At 54.2% G+C, this 27,462-nt stretch overlaps 14 protein-coding genes across 14 annotated transcripts; 5 read left to right on the forward strand and 9 right to left on the reverse strand.

Moving 5' to 3' along the window:
• Nucleotides 1-1,484: 1,484 nt before the first annotated feature.
• On the reverse strand, nt 1,485-3,012 carry K452DRAFT_293999 (glycoside hydrolase family 79 protein; the record flags this gene model as incomplete). The annotated part of the gene is made up of 3 exons (XM_033541649.1): nt 1,485-2,183; nt 2,225-2,801; nt 2,849-3,012. The coding sequence occupies 3 exons, from the start codon at nt 3,010-3,012 to the stop codon at nt 1,485-1,487; spliced, it is 1,440 nt and encodes a 479-aa protein (XP_033402124.1).
• Nucleotides 3,013-4,920: 1,908 nt separating this feature from the next.
• K452DRAFT_336538 (uncharacterized protein) lies at nt 4,921-6,638 on the forward strand (the record flags this gene model as incomplete). The annotated part of the gene is made up of 2 exons (XM_033545245.1): nt 4,921-5,637; nt 5,683-6,638. 2 exons carry the CDS (start codon nt 4,921-4,923, stop codon nt 6,460-6,462), a joined length of 1,497 nt encoding a protein of 498 aa, XP_033402125.1. The 3' UTR covers nt 6,463-6,638.
• Nucleotides 6,493-8,518, reverse strand: K452DRAFT_65483 (uncharacterized protein). The gene is made up of 2 exons (XM_033546988.1): nt 8,229-8,518; nt 6,493-8,168 (listed from the first exon to the last, which is right to left on the reverse strand). The coding sequence occupies exons 1-2, from the start codon at nt 8,281-8,283 to the stop codon at nt 6,523-6,525; spliced, it is 1,701 nt and encodes a 566-aa protein (XP_033402126.1). The 5' UTR covers nt 8,284-8,518; the 3' UTR covers nt 6,493-6,522.
• Nucleotides 8,519-8,754: 236 nt separating this feature from the next.
• Nucleotides 8,755-11,585, reverse strand: K452DRAFT_294001 (uncharacterized protein; the record flags this gene model as incomplete). The annotated part of the gene is made up of 3 exons (XM_033541650.1): nt 8,755-10,149; nt 11,188-11,286; nt 11,334-11,585. The coding sequence occupies 3 exons, from the start codon at nt 11,583-11,585 to the stop codon at nt 8,755-8,757; spliced, it is 1,746 nt and encodes a 581-aa protein (XP_033402127.1).
• A 152-nt stretch (nt 11,586-11,737) lies between these two features.
• K452DRAFT_241153 (uncharacterized protein) lies at nt 11,738-13,179 on the forward strand. The gene is made up of 2 exons (XM_033537811.1): nt 11,738-11,837; nt 11,884-13,179. The coding sequence occupies exons 1-2, from the start codon at nt 11,753-11,755 to the stop codon at nt 13,062-13,064; spliced, it is 1,266 nt and encodes a 421-aa protein (XP_033402128.1). The 5' UTR covers nt 11,738-11,752; the 3' UTR covers nt 13,065-13,179.
• A 95-nt stretch (nt 13,180-13,274) lies between these two features.
• On the forward strand, nt 13,275-15,201 carry K452DRAFT_314709 (glycosyltransferase family 25 protein). Its single transcript, XM_033543786.1, has 2 exons — nt 13,275-13,845; nt 13,897-15,201. The coding sequence occupies exons 1-2, from the start codon at nt 13,456-13,458 to the stop codon at nt 14,791-14,793; spliced, it is 1,287 nt and encodes a 428-aa protein (XP_033402129.1). The 5' UTR covers nt 13,275-13,455; the 3' UTR covers nt 14,794-15,201.
• A 267-nt stretch (nt 15,202-15,468) lies between these two features.
• On the reverse strand, nt 15,469-16,642 carry K452DRAFT_314710 (uncharacterized protein; the record flags this gene model as incomplete). Its single annotated transcript, XM_033543787.1, has 2 exons — nt 15,469-16,442; nt 16,501-16,642. 2 exons carry the CDS (start codon nt 16,640-16,642, stop codon nt 15,469-15,471), a joined length of 1,116 nt encoding a protein of 371 aa, XP_033402130.1.
• A 59-nt stretch (nt 16,643-16,701) lies between these two features.
• K452DRAFT_65522 (uncharacterized protein) lies at nt 16,702-18,327 on the reverse strand. Its single transcript, XM_033546989.1, has one exon. It carries the CDS (start codon nt 18,188-18,190, stop codon nt 17,123-17,125), a length of 1,068 nt encoding a protein of 355 aa, XP_033402131.1. The 5' UTR covers nt 18,191-18,327; the 3' UTR covers nt 16,702-17,122.
• Nucleotides 16,731-16,939, forward strand: K452DRAFT_314711 (uncharacterized protein; the record flags this gene model as incomplete). Its single annotated transcript, XM_033543788.1, has 2 exons — nt 16,731-16,860; nt 16,918-16,939. Coding segments are annotated over 2 exons (150 nt in total), but the record flags the coding sequence as incomplete, so codon positions are not given.
• On the reverse strand, nt 18,297-19,543 carry K452DRAFT_218226 (glycoside hydrolase family 16 protein; the record flags this gene model as incomplete). Its single annotated transcript, XM_033536348.1, has 4 exons — nt 18,297-18,827; nt 18,876-19,057; nt 19,099-19,381; nt 19,433-19,543. The coding sequence occupies 4 exons, from the start codon at nt 19,541-19,543 to the stop codon at nt 18,297-18,299; spliced, it is 1,107 nt and encodes a 368-aa protein (XP_033402133.1).
• A 630-nt stretch (nt 19,544-20,173) lies between these two features.
• Nucleotides 20,174-21,960, reverse strand: K452DRAFT_262187 (uncharacterized protein). Its single transcript, XM_033538601.1, has 5 exons — nt 21,639-21,960; nt 21,080-21,591; nt 20,985-21,032; nt 20,657-20,938; nt 20,174-20,595 (listed from the first exon to the last, which is right to left on the reverse strand). The coding sequence occupies exons 1-5, from the start codon at nt 21,696-21,698 to the stop codon at nt 20,517-20,519; spliced, it is 981 nt and encodes a 326-aa protein (XP_033402134.1). The 5' UTR covers nt 21,699-21,960; the 3' UTR covers nt 20,174-20,516.
• Nucleotides 21,961-22,240: 280 nt separating this feature from the next.
• On the reverse strand, nt 22,241-24,521 carry K452DRAFT_241160 (uncharacterized protein). The gene is made up of 3 exons (XM_033537812.1): nt 24,231-24,521; nt 24,000-24,156; nt 22,241-23,945 (listed from the first exon to the last, which is right to left on the reverse strand). Exons 1-3 carry the CDS (start codon nt 24,284-24,286, stop codon nt 22,524-22,526), a joined length of 1,635 nt encoding a protein of 544 aa, XP_033402135.1. The 5' UTR covers nt 24,287-24,521; the 3' UTR covers nt 22,241-22,523.
• Nucleotides 24,522-26,106: 1,585 nt separating this feature from the next.
• Nucleotides 26,107-26,603, reverse strand: K452DRAFT_218983 (uncharacterized protein; the record flags this gene model as incomplete). The annotated part of the gene is made up of 4 exons (XM_033536392.1): nt 26,107-26,146; nt 26,191-26,352; nt 26,401-26,523; nt 26,575-26,603. 4 exons carry the CDS (start codon nt 26,601-26,603, stop codon nt 26,107-26,109), a joined length of 354 nt encoding a protein of 117 aa, XP_033402136.1.
• K452DRAFT_65549 (uncharacterized protein) lies at nt 26,572-27,357 on the forward strand. Its single transcript, XM_033546990.1, has one exon. It carries the CDS (start codon nt 26,732-26,734, stop codon nt 27,137-27,139), a length of 408 nt encoding a protein of 135 aa, XP_033402137.1. The 5' UTR covers nt 26,572-26,731; the 3' UTR covers nt 27,140-27,357.
• The last annotated feature ends 105 nt before the right edge of the window (nt 27,358-27,462 follow it).

Below are 27,462 nucleotides of genomic sequence, written 5' to 3' on the forward strand. Positions count from 1 at the left end.
TATTTAAACCCCCTAGCCTGTCCTAAACGGACCGTCCGTCATAGTTTCCAACTGCATATAGACGTAAAACGAATCAATCAATCAATCAATCGCCCCGAGGCCTAGATATAACCTCAGTTGGTGCTTGCCGGGAAAGGCCGCATCCAGTCGACGTAAGTATCCGCCCCAAGGCGTAGGTCTAGCCTCGACTACTCCCCGCTCTTCCTCAATCTTCTGCCGTAGTAGGCTGAGGACGCTCGCCCTACACCTCCACCTCTCCTCGAAGGGAAGTGTTGGGGCTAGGCCCTGCCTAGTAGTCTCCTTAGCTGCGCTGTCGGCGGCGTCATGTCCCGTGCTCCCTGAGTGAGCTTGGATCCACGCAAACTTAATGTCTACGCCTTTAGCTCGACTCGCTTCCACCCCCCTCCTAATCTCGCCGGCTAGCCACTGTCCTGATCCCTGGGGGTCAGTCTTCTCTACCCTCCTAAGCGCGGCTCTGCTATCCGAAATTATCCACACCGTGCGTCTAGCGATCCACGGCAGCCTCCGTCTCTTTTCCTTCTTCTTCGTTACTCCTTCGACCGTCTCACTTACTGCCCATGCAATAGCTTGGAGCTCTGCAGCCCAGATTGGGAAGGATTTGCTCCGTCCAACCGTTTCGGCTCGGATAGTATATGGTTTTCCCTTCACCAATCTTACTGCTGCTGCTCCCGCTAGTCCATGTCGTACTGAACCATCCGTCCAGATAACCTCCCTATTCTCGCACGCGCCTGCGGCCTGGTGCAACTCGGTAGGAGAGGTAAGCTGGAGGTTCTGCGTCGAATGGAGGTACTTTTAGGGTCGTGGGAGCGCTGTTGGACGAGTGCACGAAGCGAGGCGAGGAATGTTGGGTAGTGACGTGGTCTGCCTGTGTCTGCTGTGCTTCTGCTTAGTCTTAGTGGTGCGATTTTGCGGTGCGGTGCGGTGCGCTATGCTGTGGTAAGGCGGCGAGAGTTATAGCTAGAGCCCTGCTGTGAAGGACTTCGGTGCGGGTATGCGGGAGCGTTGTTTTGAGCTTTTGTCGGATGCGTCACTCGTCGGTCTGCATTTCGAACGCGCAATGTGTTGCTATTTGCGTGCGCAACGCAGCAAGCCAGCAAGCGCGCACGCAAGCAAGCAAACAAGCAAGCACGCAAACAAGCAATCAGGACCGAGCAGGGCAGACTACAAAGCTAACCCACCAAACCGGTACAGTTCTCGTCGGCGTCACCAACCACGCCGTCTCCCACGCTTAACCATCCAAACCAAAACCCAACCGCACCTTCCCATTCCGTCTCGGTGTACTTTCTCTACAGCATAAGCATCTCCTACTCACCCTCGCAGCCCACGACGGCTGCGTTCGCGAAGGGACCGGGAGGACAAAGTCAGACAATGAAGAAAAACGAAACTTAAATATGCACTCAGCATGGAGTATTTTCCCCGAAAACACCCGGCGAAATGAAGAACGCCGAGCAACACTCATAACACTACCACTTTACAAGTACGGCCTCTGAATCTTGCACTCGCACCACTTGTCCAACTTCCTCTGTAATCTCTTCTCCAATCGTGCCATCCTCCTGCACCGCTTGTCCAGCCCACCTTATCCCAGTCTTCACATCCGCTCCAGGTGCAGTCAATCTCCACAACTTCTTCGCTGCTGCTGGAAGCTGTACATCAACAAATCTTCTCCCAGTTGTTGCATTTCCGGTCGCGTTATACGGCTCTAGGTTTACCACGATGACCGAGTCCAGCTCATTTTTCGAATACAAAGAGTACGCCACGAAGGTTTCCTCTTCCGCTACCGAAAGGACCTGCTTCTCTCCGTCCAACGCCTTCGCCAGAAGCAGCGCTCCATAGTATATCGGCCTTGCCTCATCTGGAGCCCAAATGCTGTACCGGTATGGCGTTCCTTGATGGAAGTACATCTTGGCTACTTCTGTATGGGCAGCCACGTACAAGTTGTAGTCTAAGTACCACAACGCAGAGGCGAAGACATTGGACACGTTGTCTCTGCCTTGACAGGATATCGAGTTTGTCTCGCCTAACACATATTCGACGTTCTGAGCTGCCACGACTGATGACATTTGCTTGTGAGGCCACACACGGTTGATGACGTTGGTGTGGTTAAGTAAGTTCTGTCGGACCTCCGGAATCTCGTCGGTGGTGTCGCAGTTATTGCCATGGTACTGATAATTAGCTGAGTCTTAATAGGAAGCTAGGTACCTACGTCATGCTGCGACATAGCTTTTATATCTCCATCTCGGTTCAGTTCCAACTCAAGAAGTCGAACTGAGTTCCATGGCTCGTTGATATACGCCCCTCCGCTTCCTTGCAAGACACCACCTTGGAAGAAAGGCTTGTCCACGAAGTCTAAGAGAGAAGTATACTTCAGGAAGTCTGGAACATATAACTCCGGACTCCAATCGGATGTGCGTCCGTTCTTTCCCCAGCCCTCAACCTCATTTCCAAGTTCGAATGCGTATAAATTGTCGAGTTGATCCCACACGCGACGAGCGTCCTCAATGGTAGCATTTACTCCTGCCGAGGTGTTGTCACGATAGTTGACGTCGTAGATAACTAGGGTTCCTTCTGGTGCTGTCTGGAAAGCCTCGTACCAAACCGGCCCGATGTAGACATGCGAGGGCTGATCGGGGTTAGATCCAAAGACGTTTATAACGGCTTCCTCTTGCGATGCGTTGTAGGCGACGCGATTAGCTGTGGATCCTCCGACTCGAAGTATAACGTTCTTCCCTGATCGGTCCTTCAAGCTTTGGAGGATGTTGTTACTGAATGTGTTGGGTTGACTGATGCTGTTAGCGTATCTTCACTAGCAGTATTGTCCTAACTCTACCTCTTGTTCCCAAAATAATCCGCCATGTACGAGTACTCGATCGAAAAAGATTGCCATACGCCGTCGATTGGTCTGATGGTCGAGTTGGAGGTGAGGGGAACATTAAGCGAGACATTCTTCGCGAGAGACGTAGCGAGGAAGACGAGCAGAATAAATAACTTCATGGTAAGTTAGCTTCGTTTTTGATAGCAGTATACTCACTCGCTTATACTACGCCAGAACAATGTTTGGTAGCGCTATAAATGCTCACTTACACCACACCGGAAGAATTTTCACCGAGTCAATTGTCGCACAGCATTGGCGATGCGGAGAACCTGGTACGATGATCGCACTGCGGAAGGTAAAATTCTCCAAGCGATGCTTGGCCATATCAGGTGCGGCCAACTGAATCAACATCTTGGGATAGGTAATGCATCTGCCATCGAAATCGACGGCACCATCTTCCGCAATGGAGAAGACGCTGGAAACATGATTTCGACCCGCAGCTGCTACGCCTTTGAGTTCTTCAGTGGAAACTCAGAAGGCGCTCTCTAAAGCTACGGCTACAAACTTCTGCAGAATGGCGATTACTATGCGCGATTCTTCCGTTTCCAAGAACTTGAAAGCTTCCCAGTCTATGGCGCCACTCTCGTTGGCTCTGCTGCTTGCTTTACCGTATACCGTTTTTGATTCCTGAGATCTGCATCATAATTACCTGCGAAATCAGAATCGGTGCTACCGACGGAATCGACGTCCAGGGTGAGAAATGGAGAATTGAAATTTAGGTCTATAATATCGAGGTCACAAATGGAGGCGAATGCGTCGCCTTGAAGAGCTCATCTAAAGACTTACTCAACGAAAGTATCTATTACAACGTTAGTGGTGACACCGCCATTGGATCCCTCGGACTCGACACCAATATCCCTATTATCAATTACCGCCACCTTTACATAAACGAAGTAGACCCTTGCTACCTCAAGTCGAACGGAGGTAATAGTACCGGGCTATGTTGCTACCGGTACTATCCACGGGGCGCATACATTCTCGCCATTAACGAAGAATGGATGAGGGATAACGGCGCTGAAGGCGTGTAAGTTAGCAAGTTTACCTTCAAGGTATGTCTTTCTTAGCCGAAATTTGGCACAGAATTAACGTACGCACTACGCAGAACAGGATAGGATACAACTTTAAGAGTTCTCGACTTACCATCCGCCTGCAGTGCGATGAAGATGTTTCTTACTACAACATCAACCTTTAAAACGTTTATCTTTAGAGCGCCGACAGTCCGAACACAACTTAGATTTTATGAAAACACGTATTAGCATAGTGCCTGCTTGGAATCTGGAACCGTCAAGAGGTACGACGCTGTAGAGGCGACAGTAGCAGCGCAGTACTAAGTACTTCATGCTGCATTTGTCTACTGCTATCACTAACCTGGTAGTAATACCACGCTGCCTACTATTTCAAATGACCATGCGTCCGCTTTTCCGACGATAATATTCTTCTAAGGCCGTAAACCCAGCTCGTCTCTATTTCCACCCATGGCTATAAGTAGGCTTATGGCCACGCCTATTGCCTAAGTATAAGATATTTAGCAGGCGATTCTAGGACTTGGTAGCTTTCTTTAAGTTAGATTACAACAGCAGGGTATGGGAATTAGTTTAACGTGTAATAGAATAGTATTTAGTAAGAGTATACGGAAAACGAGGATACTACGAGAGAATTAGTAAACTATAATAGTTAATACATCCGTTTAAGGGGAATAGGAACGGCTAATAGCGGGGTTACGTATAGAGAATGCGAAGTAAAGTACGTGCGGAAGATAATACAATTATCTGGGTAGGTATATAATGAGACGTGCTAGTAGAATTTAAATATCTATACTGATGCGAAATGGTAGAATTAAGCTAAAAGTTATAGAGCAGGTTAAAAGAGGTTTAATAAAGTAGAAAGCATAGCTTTTAAAGTAGATAACTAGCGCTGATATTAGCCGAAGACTAATACTAGCTAAAAAGTTTCGAGGATATTTCTAAGTCTATAGTTCCTTTATCTTAATCAAACTATTAGGCTAGTCTAGTTATCGTTAGCACATTATGCTTTTTATACATTTAAGTGGTAACACAGCACGCGCATCCGAGCCGGCTGTTGACGAAATGAGAATCACATGCAGGAGTAAGGTTGCTCATGGCTTCTGCATCTTTCCGTCAATAATGCAAGTGAGATTGCCACTTGCCAGCCACCGCGGTTATTTAAGTGAAGTCCTTCTAGCCTCGCATTCCCCTCTTCTACTCGCACTTCTCGATATGGATCCCCATAGCCCCCACAGCACGTTGGAAGTCGACCATAGCGACTACCAGCCAGAAGTTATCAGAAACGAACCAGAACGGCCCCTTGCCGAATCGAACAATCTCCCCGAAGTCGTTACTCAACGATCTAAAATGCTAGGCTCTGGAGAAAAGGCTCCTAGCGGGTTCCATGGGTGGAAAAGGGGTAGGATAACTGCTGTTATTCTTACATTGCTGATCGCAATTGGTGTAGGCGTTGGTGTCGGCGTTGGTGTTGGCATGTCGCGGCACCATGAAGGAGCAGCCTCTATCACTACTGCCTTCCTCCCAAACACAAGACTCGCTGCTGTAAACTACACAGATTCCAAGGACGCTCTGCATCATCTGGTCTTTTATCAGAAAGACACATTGGCGATTTGGCAAGCCGACTTTGATAATTCCTCCGGTAAATGGGTTTTGTCCGAGATACAAACAACCTTTACTCCGAAGAGGGAAACTCCGATAGCGGTTGACGTTCAAGAACCTGTAAGACCCAACAACATTATAACTTCGACCTAGCTAACTATTTAGCGAGAAATACACCTCTACTTCCTTGACAAGGGAAACAATATCCGCCAGCTAAAATACTCCGACAAATGGTCACTAGGCCCAATCGACAAGATTTTCGTCGCGCATGAAGACTCGAAACTAGCCTCCTACAGTAAACAGTGCTCTATATGTAGGGAGGCAAACTATCTGGTTTACCAGAGAACAAGCGGCAACGGATCTCTTGAGATTGTTCAATATACCCTCGATGGAGTTTATAACTCTTCATCTGTGTTTTTCAGTAGAGAAAAAACCCCAAATGTTGATAACGCCGATTTTACCATGGCCACTCTACTTGGAGCAGACAACAAAGAACCCACAGTTTCTTTATTTGTCAATACCGGGGTATTGGAGCAATTCCTCTACATTGATTACAAGTTCCAGGATTGGAATCTAAGTAGGTCTATCAGTTCAAGGTATCATCAGAATACTAACCGTTTAGGTGACCGTACGAAGATAGACATGAACAAAGACAGTTCCATAACTGCACTCACACAATCAGAAGAAGGCAAACGTCTCATACAAGTTTTAACAACCGGCGAGAATGGTGGCGTTACCGTTGCACGATATTACGGTGTAGATTCTGATTGGGAAAGCATCAAGGTTCAATCTATGAACAAGGTTCGAGCACTGTCACCAATTTCAGCAAACCAAGCCGGAAGAGTTTACGCGTTTGTTGGTACCCAACTGTATGAATGGTATCGAGTCGAAGACTGTGGCGGCAGTATTTGTAGATTTGAAGAAATTGGAATTGTTGACATATAGGTACAACGCCAACTTAAAATTCATGGTATCTTTTAACTGCCCAACGCCTGACCCATCCTGCTAATTCCCTGATGCAATTCCACACAACACCTCTTTAATAACCTGGCAAACCTTTCTCGCCCACCCCTCTTCATCTCTAACACCCAACACGTTCTGCTGCCACGTGAGAGCCACGACCATATCGCCGTCTTTCCTCGTGACGACATTGAAAGACACCGGACTTCCGACGGCGTTGGCCGGCTGTGAGAAAATGACTCTACCAACATTCCATGCTTTCTCATTCTCCGTCATGCTCGCAGTACGCCGGATCGGGCTTGGTGGAGGGCCTTGAGGGCTCTGAGGCGGCGAGAATATAGTCGAAATACCTGGCTTCCCCAACGTCGGGGCGCTTCCCGTAGTCGCGCTTCGGGTGGGTGGTCTGCCGATGGGCAATGTAATGGTCGGTTCCGCCGCCGTAGGGATATCGGGATCAAAGCACATGACGTTGCTCAACTCGTAGCTCGAGTCGCGTTCCCTGCCGATCTGGCCGGTCATCCACTTTCGGAAGTCGTTCAAGTACTTCAGTAGGCCAACGGGATGGTCTTCGAGGGTAGTGGCGCGTGCCGCCAGAGCTTTGGTCGTCTCCCGAGCACGCTCCCAGATCCTAGGATCCACAGATTCTCGCGCAATGCCCGTGGAATCTGATCGAGGTCTGCCTTTTGTAGCTTTGGAGTCGCGAGGAAAGAGATGATGTTCCACGGTGTTGCAAAGCGCCATGTCGTTTTTCGTTACGCCAGAGATCATTCCTCGTAGGTCAACGGCAGTCTGAGCAACAAAGTTCTTTGCCGGCGCATCAGGTGGCAAAGCCTCGCTCAACGCGCGAACGATAACTTGATGAAGGAGACCAGTGAACTTTGTTTCTTTCTCTCGACAGAGCTTCAATACCTTTTGAAGAGTATCGTCCTTGACAATTGCGAGTTCCATGCCCGTGTGGAAGTTGTTCTCATTGTAACTCGCCGGCTTTCCTCGCCACATATCCGCCGCTTGAGGAGTGGTGGATGCCTCAATCCCCAGAATTCCGCTAACGAACCTTGGTAGGTATGCACCAAGTACTGGTTTAATGAGGTAGGAGTTGGAGATTTGAAGGTCGACCAATTCTTCAAGTGGCGGAAGAAGAGGTATGTCGGATGTTTGGTATCGAGGATCCGTGCCGTGGCGGACTGTGGTGATTCCTTGACCTTGAAGCCCTTCGACGAATGTGCGGTGAAAGGCGAGACCTGCCACTCCGTCGCCATGGGAGTGAGAAAAAGCAAAGGCAATATAAAATCTCTTTATGCCGGTTTTTGAGTCTGCATGTAAAGGCAGGATCACGATCCTCCAAGGAGGAATGATGTGGCAGTTCTCAAAGACCTGATCGTGGGTCTGACCCAAGACGTGCTTCAGCCGGCTGAGTTCGTCGTCATCCCCATGGCCAACGCATGCCGGTTCAATAATTCGGATATGATTGCGTAGGTTCAATAGCGGTGGTCGGACAAACTCTGGTTCTTCCGTGTCATGGCCTTTGATCGCTGCACTCAAAATTGAGTGTGTGGAAAGACAGTGTTTGACTGCCGGTATGAAAGTCTCGATTCCGTTGACTTTGTCGTGTGTGGAGTAAAGTCCGGTAATGATGAGGGCGCGGTAGAAACCTAGTGCATGCCGGATGATACAACGTTTTTCGTTTCGGCCTATTAACTAATAATTAGCTTGAACTCTCGTTGGCAACCGTAAGTACTGCAGGTACATACCAGCAGCTCGCAATGGCACAGGTGCCGCAGTGGACAGACCACGATCGCGTGCCATTGGATCAACTGGGCCTGATGTGCAGTAGGATCAGCCAAGCGAAGTTTCGTACTCGAGGCCCCTATTTATCGCATGGTCTAAGATTGCGTGTTACCGCCGGCTTTATTTCGGCTTTCTCAGCCTTACCCGCCGTGCCCGCTTGTAAACGCCCGACTTCTTTTTGACTTTCAATGACGTATCTTCTGAGCATCTAGCGCCCAGAGCGCGGGTACGGTCCTCACTTAGATCCGCTTCATGCGTCGTAGATCCGGTTCGTCCGCATGCTAGAGCCACCTTGTAGATCCGCCTCGCCTGGCTTACGACATCGGCGCCCAATTCACTGCCCAAATCCGATCCTTTTCCTCTGGAAGTTAGTGGCCGGACATCACGTACGAGTATTGAGATGACAGGGTCAATCTGAGCAAGACATCAGGCAGGATTGGAGAATGGGTATACGAACGATGACGAATGATCACTAAATCGTACATCTTTCTAAAAAGCAAGTTCATCCTCGGAGCAATCCATCATGTCAAGAATCGACAGCCTCGACCCTGATTTTGGTCCACGAACCGTTCCAGGGTCCCGCTTGTCCGTGCTGGACTCCACTTGTGGCGTCGACGGGTTTTTCGGGCCGCTAGCTTGAAGCCGGTGGACCGCGGTGGACTTTGGGGTTTTTGCAGTGGGAGAGGCTTCAGCTTCCGTGGCCGAGGCTTTTCGATTTTTCGCTGCCGTGCCCTCTGTATTCTGTGCAGGAGCCTCGGTCATGGAGTTCGCAGATGGCTTCGCAGATGGCTTCGCAGATGGCAGTTCTCCATTTGACTTCTTCCTAGGCGAAGCGTTGGCAGGAGTTGCGAAGGGTTTCTTCGCAATTGACTTGGCAGACGAGGCGTTTATGGGAGTTCTAACACCAGGTGTTGCGGGTGACTTTGCGGCCGAGGCGTTGACAGGAGTGTCGGCCACGGCTTTCACGACAGGCTTCCCTGAGGAACCATTGACTAGGTTCTCAACAATTGATTCTGTCGCTTTGCCACTCCTCTTCGTAGATGGAGTCTTGACCACAAAAGGATGTTTCCCATTTGGTCGGCCTTTGCTGGACGCTGTGCTGTCAATGGACTGGAGAGTGTTCGGAGTTTGCAAAGCTTCTTTTGCTGCAGCTTGGTTCCGGGCGTGTTCAGCGGACCCGTCTGTCGACTCTTCAGTCTCCTGATTCCTCATTTGCGAAATCGCGACCTCAACGCGATGTTTTTTGTGAGTGACGGGATCAAGCCGCACAGGCTGCTGTGGAGTATGTTCTGAGGGCGACTTTTGCAAGAGTTTGGGCGTACGAGTGCTGCTTTCCTTGCGGGACTTCCGGCGTGCACCAAGGGCGTCCTTTGCATCCGCACTCATGTCACCTCTGATCCCCGATTCCAGATTGAAGGGGTCAATGGTGGTGGTTGAGCTTTGCACAAAGCCTGCTGCTGGTGACATCCCTGCCGCAGCTTCTATGATCCCTTCCAAAGGCCCATCAGACATTGTCACCTGTGAAGCTTGAGAGTCCGGTATCTCCAGGAACTGGAAATTCGTCCCCTCCGAAGGCTGCTGATCCGGCTCGAACTCCAGTGGTTGACCCAGCTCCACCGGCAAAGGCTGATCTCTTTCCAGTGGTTGATTCGAAATCTCCAAAGCTCGGCCTGGTTTCGTCTCTTTTGTTACTTTTGCTCGCTTCACTGACTCAGTTGCTCCCGCCATGGCCACCAAGATCTCTGCGTCCCAACCTGGCTGAAGCTCATCCAATTCCTTCTTCATATTCTGCAAAGTACACGTTTTGTAATCCCGATCGGCGTAAGAAGGGTTGAGCTCCACGAGTTTCAGGAATGCCGTCCGCTTTTTGTTGATACTTGTACGCTGAGAAGGAAGTGTAACGTTGCAATCTGAATTCCTGCTATGATAGTATAAACCACCATAGGTTCCGTACCGCTTGCCGCATTCACAATTATAAGAAATTGAGCCACTGGGAGTTGTCGGGGTTTTGGCCAAATCCGTCCTGTTGTTTGCCGCGGAATCAGACACAGTAGTTGATGGCGTTGCCACATCAAGGGAAAACTGATTTTCCGGAACCTCCGGAACCTCCAAGACCTCCCTCTTTCTTTTCTGGCCGTGAAGCATGTTTTTGAAGTAGTGATTCCTGGGCGCATACTCTGGTCTCCCGAGAACACTTGCAATAGCACTCCAATCGAGCTTCTTTTTCCTCAGCTCCAAGAGTTTTGCTTCATCTTCTTCTGTCCAGGGCCGATGGTTGTTTTTTTTGCTCACGGGACTCACTGGGTCACATCCAGAGGTTACTGATTCATCCTCATGTGAATCGAAATGCTCACCATCCAAACGAGTATTGTGCGGATTGTATTTGATGCTGCCAGGGTACATTTCCCGCGCCAAAGGAATACGGGAAGATGATCGACGTGGGCCTTGGGCAGGTTCAGATCCTGATATTCGCGTGGTGAACCTAGGTGAATCTCTAGTCGCGTTTACGGTCAAATCCCAGGAACGGCGTCGAGGTGAGTGTTGGATATTGATAGATGTCTCCCGCGAGCGTGGCTCCCGTGAGCGTGTCTCCCGTGAGCGTATCCCCCGTGGACGACGATCTCGTCGATTCCCATGCGTATCCCGCGAAACAATTTGGCCTGGCGTGAAGACATTACGCGGCCGTCCAATGCTTTCGGGAGCCCAGATAGATCTTCCTATAGAACTGGTTGGCCTCTGCATGATTCTGCCCGGTGTTTGTGTGACTTGAGGCATGCCTGGCAAAGGTGGAACTGCCCACATAGGATCCACGTTGGGTCCATTCGGAAATGTTTGCATAAATTGTCCAATTTGCGCGGCTATGCTTTGTCCGAGTGCTTGAAGAGCGGCTTGGGGATCTTGTGCGGGGCTATTTGTCGCTACGGGGCCATTCGTCGCTGCGGGACCATCCATCGCCGCGAGTCCAGGGTTTGAAGGCTCAGTGGGCTGCTCTCGTGCTTCATTCTCAGATTCGCTGTCACTCTGAAGAGTCAGTCAGTCTTGTCCCCTGCTCCACAGGAAATACTTACTTCACGCCATATGTCCTCCCCAGTATCACATTCATCCATCATCCCCGCCACATGACCATTGTTGACGACAATCTCGCCGGTCCGGAGGTCGATTTCGTCGCCGACGTTGCTGAAATCGCGCGAGTATTTCTGGAAAATATGTTCGAAAGTGCCTTTGAGGCGCAAGTCGTTCAATTGACGGTTATTCTCGAGCGCCGCCAGGTCTTCATATTGCGCATCGGGGAGCGCGCTGTGCAATCGTGGTCGTTCCATCGCGGGTGTTAGAGGTGAGGGAGCGGAAATCACGTCGGTTCGCGTCAGGGCGTCCACCACTCGGGATGAATGACTCGCGTTGCCCTACGTCAGGCTCGTGCGTCGCGTTCACGAGTCGTGTCTACTCGCGCCTTCACCCCACATCCTCCACCCCACACGCCGCCGCTATGCATTGCCAGAAGTGCAGGACGCCCGTCAAGCTCGATGGCTCGCTGGAAGACTTGAATCCGGCAGCTTTTAAGCTGCTGACCGGTACGTCCTTGTCCCGCGCTTGACGCACACGCGCTAACCCGTACAGACTCCACCAAGCCAGCCAAACGCCCTCTCGTACACCACAATGCCTACTCCCAAGATCGTCGCGATGAGTACGGGCGCATATCACGAAAGGTGCCTACTCCCATGTCCAAGAGGATGGTACCTGGCAGACACGACCAGTCCATGTCCTTCGTGATGCTGGCAGACTCGCAAGTCTCACACAAGAACACTGAGACACCAGACAAAATGGAGACTGTTCAACGGTTGTTCGAGGTCTTATCGGCACGGTCTGACATTGACCAACCTATATGCGTGGAATGTACCGAGCTGTTGGTTGAAGGGCTGGAAAAGCGACTGCACACTGCAACTAAGGAACGGGATGCCTACGTCGAGTATCTACGTCAAGCCAACGCGGACATACCTGCAGAGGAAGAGCAGGAGCAAGCGAATGTTAGGTTGGAAAAAGCCAGGGAACAAGAAGAAGCGGCGTTTCTGGAGCTGGAGCGTCTGGAACGGGAAAAGGCTGCCATGGACGAGGAAATCCTAAAGCTCGACGTGGAAGCTCAGGAGCTTGACAGAGAGGAGGAATCATTCTGGAAAGAGCGCAACGGTTTCTCTGTCACTCTGTCCGTCTACCAGAGCGAACGCGATCGCATCAACAACCGTTACGATCACGACATTAAACAATCACAACGACTTCAGCGTACGAATGTGTACAACGACACGTTTACGATTGGACACGATGGAAATTTCGCAACGATCAACGGACTTCGTCTGGGTAGGACTTCGCAGACGATGGTGGGATGGGAGGAAATCAACGCGGCATGGGGTCAGACTTGCTTGTTGTTGGCGACGGTAGCGGAAAAGGTGGGCTACACGTTCAAAGGTTGGAGATTGAATCCGATGGGTTCGGCGTCGACGATCGAAAGACTCGAGCCAAGCACGACGTACGACCTCTTTTGCTCTGGGGACTTGCCTCTCGGGTTTGGATTTTTACATCGAAGCTTCGACAACGCCATGGTGGGCTTCTTGGAGTGTCTCAGACAGATGAGCGAGGTGGGATTGACAGTTCCTTACTCGATTCGCAAGGACAAGATTCGCGACACCAGCATCAAGCTCAGCTTCAACCAGGAGGAGTCGTGGACTCGAGCATGCAAGGATGTGCTGATATGCTGCAAGTTCCTGCTGGCCAGCACGAGTGACCTGGACGCGCGGAGGAGGTAGTCGTACTGGAGTGAAACAGGTGGAATTTAATGTGCATGCATGTAAGGAAGCTCGGTAGGAATCCAGTAACGGAATGTCGTTTCGGATAGAGAGGCTCAAGGCGCGGGGCGCAGTGGTGAGACTTGCCACGCTTGGCGGCCACGCTAGAGGCGGACAGGGCTCCATGCGCGCCCGCAGTCGAATCTAACCACCAATTTCTGTCTCGCCAGCCCGCAGTGCCACCCGCCAAGCCAAACATCTCTCTCACTGCGGCCCGCGACCAATCGCTTTGGCCTTTGGCCCCTTACGCCCGCCGCCGCCTAGGTAATATAATGGCGCCCCTCGCCCCTAGGAGTGCCTGCCTTCCTGCTGGAGGCTCCTCTCTCTGCTCGATCATGGACTACCTGTGACCATGTTGCTTCCTTTCTCTCACTCGCGCCGCGCGAGCGCCGTCCTCGCCTTTTTCTTCCTCTTCCTTTTCCTCTGGCACTTTGATTACATTCGTGATTTCCGGTCCGAGCCGCAGCTGCCTCAGTCGCCTCCGCCAAACACTAAGCCTGCAGCCGCCCAGGCTGGCTTGCAGTCTGCAGACTTGCCCGCAGACGGCGTGACGGGACATCCAGAGGACACTCCCGGGGCCCCGCGGCCTCCCCCGCAGTCTCCAGAGGACAAGCCACTCACCGGCGGCGCTGCCAGCCTCATTCCATCGTCGGGTAACCTTCATCCAGACGGCGTGCCACCCACCCATGACTCGGTCAAAATCCCCATAGAGCTGACAGGCACGGACAACGCGACGCTGGGTGTAGGTGCATGCGCAGCGCAAACCATACAAGAAAATACTGACACATTTTAGTTCCAAACGATCCTCGCCGTCTCCCCCGAAAAGTCATGGCGATCCGAAGGCCTCAAGGCCGCAGCTGGCCGCACGAATCTCTCGGTAGTCATTCCACCCCAGCGCAAGCCCACGGACCTCGAAATCAACGATTTCGTGTCGCGCAGCCGCTCGGGCAATCTCAACACCGGGTCGGCCAAAGCATGGCTCGCCCATCTCCAAGTCATAGCCACGGCCGGGAACTTCACGACGGCGCTGATCATGGAAGACGACTCGGACTGGGACATTCGGATCCACGAGCAGGCGCGCAACATCAGCGCCGCGTTGCGCAAGCTCACGCGCACGGCGAATCCAGAGCCCTGGGGCGACAACTGGGACATTCTCTGGCTGGGGCACTGCGGCGAGAAGATGCCGTTTGAAGAGGAAAAGGAGCCGGAGCAGGACGACGCCAACTCGCACTTCCGGGAGCGAAAGAGAAAGGAGCAGAACCCGTTTGCTGACGACTACATCACGTACTACGACGAGACGCTGCCCAAGGTGATAGGGAGTTACGACCCGCGGATGAGCGATCCGAAGCACCTGCGATGGGTGCAGCACGCGACGGGGCCGATCTGCACGTTTGCGTACGCCGTGAACCGGGCGTCGGTGGGCAAGATGCTGGCGATGCAGCACGGGAACGAGCAGGCGTTCGACCTGTGGATGCACACGCGGTGCCGGTCGCACGACCTGCGCTGCTACAGTTCCAACCCGGAGATCTTCCACCACCAGCAGGCGGCGGGCCAGGCGAGCAGTCTGGTCAACGAGGGCAAGGTCATCGACGAGCACCGCGGCAACCGCACCGAGAACATCATGTTCAGCGCGCGCTGCAACGCGGAGCGCGGCGACGACGACCTCGTGAGCTGCATCAACTGGTCGTAGTGCGTGAGTGAGTGTCGATAGACCTACGTGGTACAATACTCCTGATACGCACGTTGGTGGCGGTTGCTGGCTTTTGTTTCGTCCTTGCTTCAGGCTCCGTGCTTATATACCCCCCTTTTTTTTTTTTTGTATCTTAGCCTTTGCACGCAGTTGCTCGCGCCCAAGATGTATACTACCTGCCCACCTACCTAGTTAAAATTGCAAGCATGTATGAAGTCGAGTTGATCCTGCCTTGTTTGAGTAGATCGATCTACTACATACTACGTGACCCGGAGATGATCGATTGTCGATCCGTGACCGCTTCCCCGGTACGCTCACAGCTGATGTGCATACCTATGCGGTAGGCGGTCTGACGGGTGTTTTTACAAATTACATTTCCTTGTAACTGCATATCTAGCTCTATGCGTGGACTCGGATTTTATCTAGAATTAAAATAAAATGAACTCAAAGAGCATTTTAGATAACTGGGTGAATATGGTTATCTTTGCGAATTCAAATCTACGGATATGGTTACTTCCGCTTCTACAAAACACCATTCATCATAGGGATATGAATAATATTCGAAACAACTTTATGCACCTTTGCCTCTATAAAGGCACTTGGCATTGACGGGATGTATAGCCCTGGAACCGTGTATTTGATACAAACCCAGATGATACAATTTTTCTACATGAACTAAGCAGCCCGCCTGGCCGACCTGGCGGCACCCTGAGCGCCAGCAATGGCATCGACCCTGCTCATAAACTTCTGGGCGTCGGAGCCAGCATACGAGCCATTGATATTGAGGGAGCGCAGGGCCCTGTCCTGCCAAGAGTCGCCCTGCTGGACCGCGTAGCGACCCGCGACGACGGAGTCGGTAGTGCGCTGGCGAGGCAGGCCCGCAAGCTCCTCGAACTCGATGGGCTTTGGCTTGATTTCCTGGCCCTTCTTCGCCGACAGCTTGGCGGCGATGCGTTCTTGGTTTTCGGCGACGAGGGCGAGCACGGCATCGCGCTCCTTGTCGTCGGCGAACTTGACAAAGTTGCCGCGCACGAGGCGGCGCGCCAGCATCTGCAGCGACACGGGCTCCATTTCCTTGCGGCTGGCGAGGAAGCGCAGGCGCTCCTCGAGGACGGCCGTCGCGCCGGCGGGCTGGCCCAGCGTCGCGGTGCCGGCGCTCAGGACGCCCGCGGGCTGCTCTTCGCGCGGCTCAAAGTCGCGGACCGCGCGCTGCTCGCCCCGCAGCTGCACCAGGTAGCGCAGCATGGTGTCGGAGATTTCGGCCGACTCGGCCGCCGGGGCGTCTCTCCTGTCTCCTCTCCTGGGGGGGCGGCGGCCGCCGCCGCGCTGGCGGTTCTGACCGGGGCGGCCACCGGGCCCTGAGCGCGCGCCTGGTCCGAAGCGGCCGGGGGGGCCGCCGCGGGAGCCGCCGCGGGAGCCGCCGCGGGAGCCGGTTCTGGCCTGGAAACGAGGAGGGGGCCGGCTGCTGCTCGAGTCACCGGGGCTATTGACGGGTTCGCGGCGGATGACGAGGCGCGGGGCGGGCTTGCCGTTGGCGTCTTGGGCGGGCGGGCGGCGCGGCGTGAGCAGTTTGGGGCGCGGCTGGTTGATGGACTGGATGCGCTGGCTGGCGGCGGCGGAGCGGGCGCGGGCGGAGACGAGGGGAGCTGCTGGCGAGAGCGGGTGAGTGAGTGGGTGCAAGGGAAAGTAAAGTGGTTGCTTGCTTACCAGCACCGGCGGCGCTGCTGCTGTTGTTGTTGTCGTCAAGGCGGGCGGGAGAGAAGTGGAAGCCGCGAACGGCATTGCAGAGGGCGTTCAGGTCATTGCGGACGGCGGGCCTGCAATGCCTCTTGAGCATGGCGGCGGGCATGGTCGTCGTCGGTGGGATGGCTGAGGTGGTCGTGGGCGGGTGTATCCGTAGGACTTTGCGCGACTTCTTGGCGTCACCACAACCACAACACAACACAACACAACGCACACCATGCTCCGCCGCCCCGCCACCGTCATCTCCCTCACCCCCGACGACATTGTCGCCTACGAGCAGAACCGCCAGCAGCGCGAGTGGCAGCAGAAGCAGACGCACTCGTCGTACATGACCGAGCACTCTGACTCGGCCCCGGACGAGCGCAAGAACGCGCGGGACAGGGTTATGGGGAGGGCTCGTTGATGGGACACGCCTTGGATATCCAACTTAACTGGCGTTGCACACTGGCGTCAACGGGCACGCACGTCTTCCACCCTCGGACCTTCACCACACAATCACATCTCGTCACAAGGACACACATCAACATACATCTGAAAGATACCTATTAATATACCACCGGCCCCCAACATATCACAACACCGAGCATTAGCCCCGAACCCGCACACACTCGGGCGCCTGGAACCACCTCGTCTCCGTCACAGTATAGAACCTCATGTGCGTGACCGTAGGCTCAGCCGCCGTTACGACCGCCGACGCAGCGGCCAGCGCCACCGAAGTCGCTGCAAAGGCGGCGCCGGCGAGCGTGACGGTGACGGCTGCGGTGGCTGTGTCGACGACCCAGGTGGTGACGAGGACGACGACGTCGGGGTTGGGTTGGGCATCTGGCTGGGGGGCGATGGGTTGGAGGTTTGGCGAGAGAGGGTCGGGCTGGGGGTTTGGCGAGAAGGGACTCGGTTGGGCTTCTAGGAGGGGAATATTGTTTGCGGGGGCGTTGTCTGTGGGGATGGGGGCGTATGTGACTGTGTCTTCCGGGACAATGACAACAGCGGGGACGCTCGATATAGCGGCGTTGTTGGGTTCATAGTCTGGTTGAATATCTGGAGAAATACCCAGTGTTGCGGGAGTGGCTGAGATGACATCCGGGAAGACAAATGGTGCATTGAGCGCGTTGGAATAAACATCCGGAATACTCGAAGGAGAGGTGTCCAGTGGCGCTGCGGTGCTAACTGTGATGACAGCAGGGAGGTCATTCGGAGCAACGGCGTACGGCTGCGTGAACGAAGAAAAGGCCGGCTGGAACGGGGGCAGCGCATCCTGAGAGCTTGAAGGGAAGGCAGGCGAAAGGACGCTAGGAGTAGGTTCAAGCAAGCCCGCGCTCGCCATCTGCTCATAGATCTGGAAGTCGGGTACGCGCGCCGCATTCGGGGTCGAGGTATACGCCTGCCTCCTTCCCAGTCTGCCGCATAGCACGCTCTGGACCTGCACGCCACCGGCCCAGCAGTCCCAGTAGCCGAGGGGGCTGCCGTCGTCGCCCTGGTAGTGCACGTAGAGGTAGTCGGAGAAGTTGTTCTCCGACGCGTTGGTCTCGCACATGGCCTGCCCGCCGGCCACGCCGCCAATGCCGGTGCGGAACCCGCCCCACGGGCCGTTGTAGGACGTGAACGGGGAGCAGGGCTGGGTGGCTGCGGGTGTGAAGGCGGGGGTGGCTGACATGTCTTGGCTGATGGTGGTGGTGGTGGTGGTGGACTGCGGGATGGCTTGGTCAAGGGTGGCTTGCTCGGCAGAGATGGAAAAGATGGCGTGGGTTGCTGACGGTCAGTCAGTACGAGCAGAAGAAAAGAGCGAGCCGAATGGCAGACTTACTTGTTGACGCGGTCGTGGGGATCACCGGCGATATTGACGGTATCAAAGAAGTAACGCCCGCATTCTTGCCCAGCGCAACGGAATCCGAAAGCGTAGGCGCGGGGACCGACGACGACGGGACGGCATGGGGAAACGGATCATCTTGCTGGTAGACATTCAAGGAATTAATATCCCAGAACGCATCAGAGAACTTGTCCGGATTGCCAGCGACAAAGTGCTTGCAGCTGTCCCAAGAATCCATTCCCTGATACATAGGGCAGCCGGCGTCCTGGTAGGCCGGGCCGGCCCAGTCGCCGCAGAAGGTAATGTCGAAGATGATTTGGTGGTTGATGAAATGCGCGTCGATATCGCAGTTTCCTTGGAAATTGGCCATGGGCGTGCCGAACTCGGCCGGGTCGGGCGCCGCTGTTGTGATGGTGGGTGGAATGCGGCCGCGGGGGAAGAACCACACGCGGATGAACGAGGACGTCCATTCCATTGCGTAGACCTGGGATGTTAGGTAGGCACAGCTTCGCCATTGGAGGACATTACTCACTCCGCCATCCGTGTTGAAGTCGCCGCCATAGCTGCCGTAGCTGCCCGCCGTGCTGCCACAACCGTCGCTGCAGTTCAAGTCATCCGCTACCCCTGTCTGGCCAGTTCCTGCTACGGAGCAGCCGTCTGATGTGTATGCCTGGTTTGTGTTGAGAGTGTTCGTATGCACCCCCTCGATGATATCTGACAAGTCAGCTAAACTCAATACGTGCGGACTTCCTTACCTATCTCGCCATCCGCTGGCCAATTGGTCAAGTTTCCTGCTGTCCACCATGCCGGCCATGTTCCGCATCCCCAGGGCATGTGGTTGAGGTCGAGGATGAAGAGGCCGCGATTGTAAGTGTCAATGCTCTGAATGCGAACGCTTGGTCTTCCCGGGCCCCCCACGTCGTAGACATTGGTCATATCGACGCCCATGTAAATGGTGTCGATGGCCGCAATGAGCTTGTTTTCTTCTGCCACTGACTGATTGACATATTGAACGTAGCCATTGGTAGGGTCGACAGACTAAACCAAAGCATTAGTATGTAAAGCTCCACAAACCCCGCGAGCACTTACAGTCCAAAACTTAAACTTGCTGAAGAAGTTTGCTGGCGTATAACTATCAACAAGTCTGTATTGCGCATGTGCTACGGGGAGCAAAAAGCCGAGTATGCGATTGGCCAACATTGGATTGCCTGTGAGCAGTGCTATGTTTCAGTGTCGACCAACATGGGATATACCCAGACACGTGGTGATTTATGGTGTTAGGCGGCTGCTTTGTGGAATGTATACAGCCTGTCGCGCAACGCGTGATGCAAGGAAAGCCTGACATTCTGTGCGACAGATCTATACACATCAGGAGATTCCATGGCACAAGGATGGAAAGGAGAATATTTTAGTGCATATTCTGATTCAAAACCCCATGAATAAGGAAAAGCTGGTATTTCGCTGCCACGGAGGTTGAGCATGCTGGCACTATGGGTCGTGCCGTGGTGTACCAGCAACGGTGATGCCTGGCCGTTGCGAGAGGGAAGAGAAAGAAAGTAGATGGAAGGCCTGACTGGGCAACGCACGAGAAGTACGGAGTAGCAACGTTGAAGATATTGGACCCCTCGACCTGCAGTAGTCTACAGTAAATCCGCTTACGTAGTCGTGTACCACCAAACACTTACTCATATCATCATCGTATCCACCTCGGCTCGGCTCGCACGAAGGCGTGCGGGACCGACCGAGCCCTGTCCCGTTTGTGGCGTTGCGTTGGACGGAGGGGAAATGCAACACGAGTGCGAGTACGAAAATTGGAAACGAAAGCGAGATGGTTCTGGTGATGGTGATCTGATTAAACTACGCAGTAAAAAACAACCATAGGATATCGCGAAAAAAGGAGTTAGCTCTCACCCCGCCCGTCTCAAATCAAATCACCATTGTCGGGGTATACCCTGACTAGCTTGCACTATCATAAAGTCCGCCATTGTCCCGATACTAAAGCAACGCAAATTTGAAACCTGAGCGCCATTCCCAACGCGCCGAAACTTTTGGCAGCCGCTGAGATCGCATCTATGCTTGTACCGGCCGTCCATGGTAAGCGCGGCGTTCCTGAAGTGCCGCCGTGTTCGTCTGTTCTCGCACCGATGGTCTCAACGTTGCCGAATGATTTCTTTTAATAGAGGCCGGTATCAGTATCTTCGGATATCGAGTTAAACAGGAAGAGGGACTGTGCACCTGTGAGGAACTCCTCGCTGTGGAATGTTAGCCATTTTCTTCCTCTTCCTTGGTCGAAAGCGGGACTCTGTAACTTACAAGCTAAGAGTGATATATCCGTCCCTGTCCTCGTCGAACCGCTTGAAAACATCCGTCATCCTCTTCAAACTGATGCAGGCCTGGACGAAGAGATCAAACGAAATCGAATTCCGGTTGCCGCGGTCGTAGGTGCGGAATAGAAGTGTGACGAATTGCGGCGACAGTCTGTATCCAAAGGCGATGAGCGCGTCCGAAAACTCGTTGAATGAAATGTTGCCGCTGCGATCAGTGTCGAAGCGATCGAAAAGCGTGCGCCAGGCCGCGAGGAAAGCCCAAAGGCCACTACGACAGTCAGTTTATCGTCATCAGGCTTGAACGTGAAGCGTACCAGAACTCTTCGAAGTTGATCGTTCCTGAGCGGTCCGTGTCGAACATCCTAACCCAATCAGTATGCGTACTTAGAAGTACACTGAAAATACTAACCGAATCATCATGCGCACGGTGTGTGTATCAAAGGCCGTCCAGTCGCCGTTCACCAGTGCCTTCCTTAACTCGTCAAAGCTCAATTGTCCCGTCTGATTCTTGTCCACAGCGCCGAATAACCTCCACAGCGCGTCACGATCGTTGGGATCTCTGGGCGCAGGTGTGCTGCTGACAGGCGGACGTGCGTGGGGGCTGAGCGGCGGCCTGCCGTGGTTGAAGCTCGAAGGAGGGGGCGCGGCGCCATAGTTTTGGGGTGGCGGTGATCCATAGCCGGAGTGGGCAAATGAGCTGTTTGGGGGCGGACGCGGCGAGTGCTGACGGCCCGTGTCGTAGCTACCATGACGGCCATACGGGTCTGGCGCCGGACGACCGTAGGCGCCATGAGGGGAAGGAGGCTGCGGCTTCGAGGCATATGGTCCTAGATGCGGAGACGCGTGTCCCGGACGCGGCGAGGTGCGCGAGTAAGAGTGGGCGTGAGAAAGACTGCCCCCTCCACTGAGGGCTGCTGCGGCCTGTCGCGCGTCAGTTGAGAGAAGCTTCAGGGTGTGGTGAGGCTGACCTGGTCAGGCTCGGCGTGGGCGGGGAGGGCGTCGGGGTTGTAGCCTCTGTTGTATGCCATGTTTGTTTGTTGTAAGGTTGACGAGCTGCGGAGAAGGGAAGAGCGAGTATTTGTGCGACAGCTAGCTTCACAGCCTCAGAGGTCACAGGGCACGGTGGTTTCGCAATGCGGTGAGCCAATGGAGGTAGTAGTGCTCAGGCGGTCATACGCTCGGTCGTTAGAAAAGGCAGACTGTAGGATTTGCGGCGATCAGGGATAGGTAGTGGCGTAGTTGTAGATGACCTGGTGGGGCATAGAGTTGACTCGCATCGTTGGGCACGGTCTTGGCGGTGTTGATTGACGTCGCTGCCCGCCATGCAGTAATACCCAGACGACTTCATCCGCCCACCAATCATCAATCCCATACTCGGTTCGCGCGGCAACCGTCCGGGCCGTGGCCCAACCAAACGGCCTCGTGCTCGACCTCAACCTGGGCCTTCTTGGCCAAAACCGTCGAAAGCAAACCTGCGTGGAGTCTGCACCGCCACACGGCTCGCGGCAGCTCCGTTGGTGCCGTTGGGCTGCCGTGTGGCGCTTCACCAAGACACACCGAGTCCATGCATGCGATGACGCGTAAAATTGCCGCCAGAACAGCGCTTCATCCGTGAAATCGAGTAGAACTATGTACAAGTCTTCCGAAATTCGACTGTCCAAAAAACACCAAAACAAGTAGAAGCATCCCTAGACCCTAGTGGAGAATGAAAGACGGGCGCCAACCAGGCCCCGCGAAGCGAGCGTAGAAACCTCAGGGTATCCAAAAGTGAATAGCGCGAAAGGGTATGAAAGAAAGAACAAAAAGATGGTACAGTTCTAACAGTTCCTCCAAAACATAAAAATTACGATTACTCAACTCTTTTGTTTCTTGCTATCCCCGCCTTGAGAACCTTCAGAAGCTTTTCTCTTTCGGTCTTCCCGGTCCTCGTCCCGGAAACTCGGCCCGTTTTGCACGACCGGCGTTTGGAAGGTCAGAGGGCTGGGAAGCATGTTTGAGGAGTTGCCAAAACCCCATTCGGGGTAGAAGCTGGATGGCGATGGAAGGAGCCCGTCTGCAACAAAGCGGCTTGGCAGTGCCGATATCGGCGTTTCCATATTGTCGCGGTTGCCGTAGTTGTTGTTGTTGTTGACGGGTGGCGCTGGCCTGGCGAAAGGGTTTGGTGGCCCCGTTGCTCCAGCACTGAGAAGAGCGCTGGCGCTTGGGGAAGGTGGAGGCAAGACGACACCAGACGAATGGGATGCCTCGGTGCTGCCTCTTGCCGTGGTTGCGCCGGTTGTAGTTCCGTCTTTCGGCGATGCCGCAGATGTATTTTCCGCTTCCGAGTGCTCGTCCGGAATTTGGACCTTGAGTCGCGGGCGTTTCGCGTCGGTCTGCACGCTGTTGGTTCGCGTCGGGGGCGGGATCGTAGGCAATGACGAAGTGGATGCGGTGCGCTGGGGAAGATTCGGGAGAGAAGTAGGGGTTGGCTGCTGGGGAGAAGTTCCGTTTGTTTGTTGCGGCTTTCCGATCGCGGCTACGTCGATTGATTGGGCGCGTGGCTCTTGGGGTTCAACCTTGACTTGTTCCGCGGCGGTCGTGCTCGGTCCCCAGTGTTGAGCCAGAATGGACCTGCTGTCGTCGATGGGAGTAAAAATGCTTTGTTTGGCGGCGGCGGGCAGAGGTTTAGGCTGCGGCAAGGGGGGGCTTTGGAATTGATGTTCGGGTTGCGGCGGCGACGGAACTGCGACGGAAGCTTGACGTTGAACAGGTTCCTGCGGGGGTTGCGAAAAGACGGGAGGCATCGACTGTCTGCGCTGATCTTGCATGTAGACTTGCTGGACTTGACTGTGGGCGGGCGGGGGATACGTGTGCTGGTGGGCGTGCGCATGCGGGGGAGGGGCTTGTTGCGGCATGCCATGAGGCCCAGGGTAAAAAGGCGGATTGGGTCTGTATGCATAGTTGCTCTGGGGCTGAGAATATGCTTGGGGAGGAGCGAGATTCGAGCTTGTCCTGCGAATGTGCGCGGCGGAACTGGGGCGCGAAATGTGGGCGGGCTGTGGGGAAGCGTGCCTGTGCTGGAAGGGCATGCCGTTGATAGGAGGGGAAGCGGACGGGGTCGCATGGCGCTGAATGTGTTGGAATTGCTGGTTTTGCAGGTGGTGAGGCATCATCATTTGGTGTTCCGGCGGCGAGCGGGAGCCTGGCGCCGGCGACGCGCCCATTTCGTCCTCGTCGTCGTCCTCGTTCTTGCCCATAAAGTCTTCCGGGCCTTTGTGCTCGTGCGCTCCTCCATACTGCGCGACGGGGTTAGCGCATTCACCAGAGGGGCATGGCTGGTGTTCTCGTACGTATTGGTAGCGACCGATGGTCTCGTTGATGTCACCGGACGAAAACTCGTAAAGTTTTTTGTTGTGGCCGAAGATGATGACGGCGACATCGACGGAACACAGGACGGACAGTTCATGCGCCTTTTTAAAAAGACCGCCTTTGCGCTTGAGAAAGGTGCTGGGTCGGGCGATCAGTGTCTGACGGTGAAACGGAGCTGGCTGACAGCAGTCGCCACAAAGAAGAAAACCTACACGGAGCGGTTCCGGTCGTCCTTGATGGCCTTGATCTCGATCTTTCTGCGACCCATGGTTGACGTGTTGCGCTTCAGGTAGAGCGCATATATGGATGGGTGGGAGGCGCGCGGGCGCAGGCAGTTGGACAGGTGCTAGGGACTGGCTTTGTTGTCGCAGGATTCGGGTGAGGCGCACGGTGCCGAGAGCAGGCGTTGGCGGCGACAATGGGGGTCGTTATGTACGTGCGGCGGCGTGGGTGGGCGAGGGCAGAGAAGGCAGTGGGATGCGGCTCTCGACGACTGTTCAGCAATGACCGTTGCTCGAGGGTAGAGGGAAAGTGCTGCTAATTATAACTCGGGAGCCCGCGGTGGGTACGGTCGCGCGCCCTGATTCGCCGGCCCGCCCAGTGACATTTAGCCCGCATGCACCCGCCCAAACCGGCTCATTTAGTGGCTATGGTCTATTGATTTCCTCACTGCATGCGCGACCTCTTTTCTTTCGATCGCGTCGTCAGCCACGCAGAGCCTGCTCGCTTACGTCCATCATCATTTCAGCTTGGCTTTGTCTGCTCTCTTCCACTCTCCCCTGAGAGCCGGAGCATCCTCATCCCGTGCTTATGCCGCCAAGCGCGACGTGGGGCTGATCCTCCTTCATCTCCCTTGTCCGCGGCCACGTGCAGACCTACCGTGCCTACCTTTTTCTCCTCACGACCATGTTTGATCAAACAACCCCCAGAAGACGCTCTTTATGCAGGAACGCGTTTTCCGTCTACTGGCGGGCTCCATGACGATCCCCTACCTTCACCTTGAGGTCATGTCGGGGCCAGAACGGCTGGCCCAGTGACGTACCCATATCTGCACTGCACTCCATCTGCAGGCTCCTGCGGGCAGGCTCGATAAGATCGCACGGGAAGGAACGATGCGTCGTGGGGGACGATTCAGAACCCAGTTCTCCACGGTTGTGGCTGAACTCCAGCATGCGGCACGGCTGGCGCTTAGAGCTTGCATGTGCTATTTTTGGCACCACCTGCACACCACCATCACCTACATCACCGGTCAACTCTGCCATTCAAGATTGCCGAGTACGAGCCGATCGAGATGGGCTTGCTTCGTCAGGATCATACCGTAGTATTCTCCGGAAGACGTGCGACTTCACGAGGCACTCTACTTTCTACATGGAAGATCCGCAAATAGAAACCGCCTTCACGTGGGATAAGCATCATCAATTCCTCTTGTCGATACTGCTCGAGCCGAGCCGCACCCGTCGTGCCTAGATCCGAGACGAGGCAACTCATGCGCCACCTCCATAGTCCTCGTCCGTTTCCGATTCGCAGCGTGCATGTTTCAGGCGATGGACTCAAGCGGCTACACGAAACAGCTGTGGCAGTGCGTTTCTGGTCCTACGTTACAGGCCGACCCGGTTGTACTTCATAGATGATGGAAAGGATGCGGAGGAATGTTATTAGCCGGACAATGGGAACCGCTATTTTTGCAGACCGGTCAATTGGACGCGACCCAACTGCTGCGGTCTGCGGTCCAACAGCTGCGGAAAATATTGATGTTTTTTTGTGTCTCATTGACAGCCTCACATCCAAGTTGGTCGATCGGCATTCACGACAGGCCCGGATATCCCCCTATGCCGACCGTTTTGCTCATCGTATGGCCGATAGGAATCTCTCTCCCTCTCATCGTCGCATCTTCGTACCCTCATGAGATTTTCCAACGCTCTTGTACATCCGCAATCTGGTATGGACATTCCTTTCCGATCACTGTTTTTCTCGACGGACAGTCTGTACGACAAAACACGTTCCGATAGTTAGCCTAAATAGGCGCGATGTTGCGATACCAGCATGTGCTTAGAGACACAGGGCTACCCTCGGGCGACTATTAACCAACTACGTCTTCTGAGCGTCGTGTCCCCAGTTCTTCAAGCTCCTGTACCCTGTTAGACAAACACCAAAACTCATGCGTCCACTCACTTATATGACTTGCTGTCCGTATCTTGTTTTGCCTTTTCTTCCTGCGCCAAGTGACGCTTGCAGTATGAGACGACTTTTCTCATGTGAGCAATGTCATCCTCGTCATATTGCTCTGGGTCCTTCTTCGGGTTCTTTTCCAAGATTTTGATGATTTTGCGTCCGCTAATGATGGTTAGCTATTCGCACGGCAGAGTCTCCTTGGTTATATACCTTTCATGCCCAATGGTCTCGCCGGATCCGTCATCTTTGCTCCAGCCCGCACCTGCGGATTCCTCACTTCCCAGCCAATCTTGTAGCTCACGAGGGGTCATGTTGACGAGCTCGTTGAACTCCCTAAACGGTCAGCTTGTACTACACTACCTATCGCAGCAAGATGAAACCCACTGGATAACAGTCTCGGTATCTTTGACCATGTTGCGTGACGTGCTGCTGAAGTTTGATCTAAGGTTGAGATAATGAGAAGCACCGGAAATGAGTCTGAAACGAGGGGTGGATGGGACTCGAGAATGTATGACGACATGGACTCTGGCACAGCAGCTGGATGCGGATGGAATCACGTGCCGTGCGGCTTGCCGGAGGAGCAGGAGCATTGGGAATCGGAAGCGCGGAAAGATGCAGGAGGGGCTGGGATGCTGGAAGAGCCGCCAAGAAAGAGCCAATTAGCTCGAGTCGAATTGTCGTGGGAACCCGAAATTTGAGAGGGCTCGAGCTAGTTATTTACAAGTATTGGGATGAAGTCAGTTGGCCATGTTTAAAGTTAGCGGGCCCTAAGAGGCAGCTCCCGTCCAAGGACCCTAGCTTCGTCACCCTAGCTCTGGTCACCCGCGGTCGATCTCTCAAACCAGCACATGGGGAATTTAGACGCAAGCGGGCAACGAGGAGGCTGGAGTCGGGGGGAGTCGAGCAGGCGGACGTGGCGGAACGGGCTCGTCGCGGGTCGCGTAGGTAGGACGAGCGCAGCTGGGCTGGGGTTGCAGCAGACAGGCGTTTCAAGTGGCAGCAAGGCAGGTTTATGGCCAACACCATCCTCCATTCAGACGGCGCAGAGCGATCCTCGGGTGGCGAGTTTGGTCGGGACTGTTGCGTTGGCACGCTGAGAAGTCCAGCTGCGGACATGGGGGTGCGAATAGCTCATCCTGATACCGACGAGGACTCCTTAAAATTAAAGTCCGGACGCGCCGTCTTGCGTCCGCCCACCTCTCTCCCGTGCCTCCCACCTTTCTTCGCACCACCTGGCGATCCGCGTTCTCTTCCGCCGTGACCTCAGACACG

The sequence above is a fragment of the Aplosporella prunicola genome, assembly GCF_010093885.1.
Source record: "Aplosporella prunicola CBS 121167 unplaced genomic scaffold K452scaffold_2, whole genome shotgun sequence".
Lineage (NCBI taxonomy): Eukaryota > Fungi > Ascomycota > Dothideomycetes > Botryosphaeriales > Aplosporellaceae > Aplosporella > Aplosporella prunicola.

What these genes read in the sequence shown, in the direction of transcription:
- K452DRAFT_65483 (XM_033546988.1), bottom strand. Translation starts at nt 8,283, where the DNA reads ATGGCACGCGATCGTGGTCTGTCCACTGCGGCACCTGTGCCATTGCGA. An exon ending in TGTGCCATTGCGAGCTGCTG is followed by an intron (nt 8,169 to 8,228) that starts GTATGTACCTGC and finishes ATTAGTTAATAG; the next exon opens with GCCGAAACGAAAAACGTTGT.
- K452DRAFT_241153 (XM_033537811.1), top strand. Translation starts at nt 11,753, where the DNA reads ATGCATTGCCAGAAGTGCAGGACGCCCGTCAAGCTCGATGGCTCGCTG. An exon ending in AGCTTTTAAGCTGCTGACCG is followed by an intron (nt 11,838 to 11,883) that starts GTACGTCCTTGT and finishes TAACCCGTACAG; the next exon opens with ACTCCACCAAGCCAGCCAAA.
- K452DRAFT_314709 (XM_033543786.1), top strand. Translation starts at nt 13,456, where the DNA reads ATGTTGCTTCCTTTCTCTCACTCGCGCCGCGCGAGCGCCGTCCTCGCC. An exon ending in CGGACAACGCGACGCTGGGT is followed by an intron (nt 13,846 to 13,896) that starts GTAGGTGCATGC and finishes GACACATTTTAG; the next exon opens with TTCCAAACGATCCTCGCCGT.
- K452DRAFT_65522 (XM_033546989.1), bottom strand. Translation starts at nt 18,190, where the DNA reads ATGTCAGCCACCCCCGCCTTCACACCCGCAGCCACCCAGCCCTGCTCC.
- K452DRAFT_262187 (XM_033538601.1), bottom strand. Translation starts at nt 21,698, where the DNA reads ATGGCATACAACAGAGGCTACAACCCCGACGCCCTCCCCGCCCACGCC. An exon ending in CCCACGCCGAGCCTGACCAG is followed by an intron (nt 21,592 to 21,638) that starts GTCAGCCTCACC and finishes GACGCGCGACAG; the next exon opens with GCCGCAGCAGCCCTCAGTGG. An exon ending in GGATATATCACTCTTAGCTT is followed by an intron (nt 20,596 to 20,656) that starts GTAAGTTACAGA and finishes AACATTCCACAG; the next exon opens with CGAGGAGTTCCTCACAGGTG.
- K452DRAFT_241160 (XM_033537812.1), bottom strand. Translation starts at nt 24,286, where the DNA reads ATGGGTCGCAGAAAGATCGAGATCAAGGCCATCAAGGACGACCGGAAC. An exon ending in GACGACCGGAACCGCTCCGT is followed by an intron (nt 24,157 to 24,230) that starts GTAGGTTTTCTT and finishes CGCCCGACCCAG; the next exon opens with CACCTTTCTCAAGCGCAAAG. An exon ending in CCATCGGTCGCTACCAATAC is followed by an intron (nt 23,946 to 23,999) that starts GTACGAGAACAC and finishes CCCGTCGCGCAG; the next exon opens with TATGGAGGAGCGCACGAGCA.
- K452DRAFT_65549 (XM_033546990.1), top strand. Translation starts at nt 26,732, where the DNA reads ATGCGGATGGAATCACGTGCCGTGCGGCTTGCCGGAGGAGCAGGAGCA.